Here is a 1,854-nt window from a genome sequence, read left to right on the forward strand (position 1 = left end):
ATTAAATACCTCACAACTACTGTTGACAAACATATCAGATTTGCAAATTGTCCTAAACCCTGATCTACTCCATTGAGATCTAGGTCTTTTTGCCAACCACTCATATGCCTTTGAATGCATCTGTAGTGAATTGTGTTAGTACTTTATGCATTTTTATGTATACCTAGCATTGATGAAATATGTAAATTAAAGATGTCAATGTACCTTTTTAAGCAATCCCATATGCATTTTAAAGAAGTACTCATTTGTTGCCTTGGCAGCAGCCCACAGTTGAGTCCTGACACCAACTCCTTTGTACAACCCAGCTAGATTCCTAAATAAATGCATTACGCAAAATCTTTATCTGCCGAGGGAAAGTGTGCCTCAAGAGCATTAACAAGGCCCTATAAAATTGGACATATTATTAAAAGATGACAGTCACAAAAATAAATATCAAAAATAAAAAATTTTAAAAGTAGATATGAATGTATATATCTACCTTCTGTCTGTCACTAATGAAGGTATAACCACCATCATTGACCACCCTCAAGTCATCTTTTAGTAAAGAGAGGAACCAGCTCCAGGAATCATTATTTTCAGCTTCAACCTGGGCCCATGCCACAAGATACATCCCATCATTGGGATCTGTGGCTACTGCTGTGAGCAAGATACCTCCAAATGGCCCCTTTAAATGGCATCCGTCCAGACCTATCAGTGGTCTACATCCATCCATAACGCCTTCTTTCAAAGGACCCAAACAAACATAAAATCTCTTAAATCTCCTACCTTCTACACCTTCTTCTGCATCCTCTGTCATTAGCTCCACTGTGGTATTTGGCATGGCTTTTTTCAGTTCATTCACATACCTATACAACAACTTGAATTCTTCTTCATGTTTCCCTAAGATACTTTCTTTTGCCTTTTTGAGAGCTCTATATATCATGGAATATGAAACATTACATTTCAAGTCATTCACCACTTTGGAGTGAAATGCTTCAGCTGGCCAGGTAGGATTCATTCTTATCTGGTCTTCATATGCTTATGCAATCCATGTGGATGTCACCTGCTTCTGCTCCCAAACAGGATTACATGTGTGCTTTGTGAACAATGTCTTAATTTGGATACTTGTTGATCTTTGCATCTTAATACCATAACATTTCCAATTACAACCTTCAGTGCTTATCCACTTTATCTTATCAGCCAAATTCTTCTTCAAATATACTCCTCTTTGATGCACAATAACATGTTTTCTAACAGCAGCTCTAAAAACATCACCACAACTAAACACCATTCCAAGCTTGAATTGAGGATCATCCATATCAGTTACTTCATTAAACTCTGGATATGCAATATCTTTTTCATCACAGGAACTAATTGCCATCCTCTCTTCATCACTATCAAATGCACTTTCAGAGCTTTCACTGTCGTAAGTTTCTTTGTCATTATCTTCTACATCAGCTTGTTCATCTTCCAATACACCTACTTCCTCATGAACACCATCATCAGTCAACCCCTCAACTTTCTCATGATCTCCCTTTATCACATTTCTATCATTTGCCACATCAGTGTCACTTGGTTGACTTGGTTGAGGTGGAGGTGGCATGTCAGCATCATCATCTATTACAAGTGGTGCATCCTCAGTATTTTTAAACACCCCCTGTTACACCAAACACATATAATATCACATTACACATAATTTCACATAACAAGATACAAAATGACAGTGCATAAATAAAAAAACTTACTCTGAGCATTGAGTATCTTCCCCTTTTTCTAGTTCTAAAAGGTGGGTTTGGAGGAGGTACTCTCCTTCTCCTCCTTGGTGTAGGTGTTTCAGTTTCAGTAGAATCTATATTTGAGGTATCAGCCTCAAAT

General features: G+C 37.5%; 1 protein-coding gene across 1 annotated transcript; it reads right to left on the reverse strand.

Moving 5' to 3' along the window:
* Nucleotides 1–326: 326 nt before the first annotated feature.
* LOC141714074 (uncharacterized) lies at nt 327–997 on the reverse strand. Its single transcript, XM_074517616.1, has 2 exons — nt 479–997; nt 327–383 (listed from the first exon to the last, which is right to left on the reverse strand). Exons 1-2 carry the CDS (start codon nt 995–997, stop codon nt 327–329), a joined length of 576 nt encoding a protein of 191 aa, XP_074373717.1.
* Nucleotides 998–1,854: the final 857 nt, after the last annotated feature.

This window comes from Apium graveolens, chromosome 3 (assembly GCF_009905375.1).
Source record: "Apium graveolens cultivar Ventura chromosome 3, ASM990537v1, whole genome shotgun sequence".
In the NCBI taxonomy this organism is placed as follows: Eukaryota; Viridiplantae; Streptophyta; class Magnoliopsida; order Apiales; family Apiaceae; genus Apium; species Apium graveolens.

Excerpts from the sequence above, each read along its gene's own strand:
- LOC141714074 (XM_074517616.1), bottom strand. The coding sequence starts at position 997 with ATGAATCCTACCTGGCCAGCTGAAGCATTTCACTCCAAAGTGGTGAAT. Across the intron at positions 384-478 it reads TCATTAGTGACAGACAGAAG|GGCCTTGTTAATGCTCTTGA; the intron begins GTAGATATATAC and ends CCAATTTTATAG.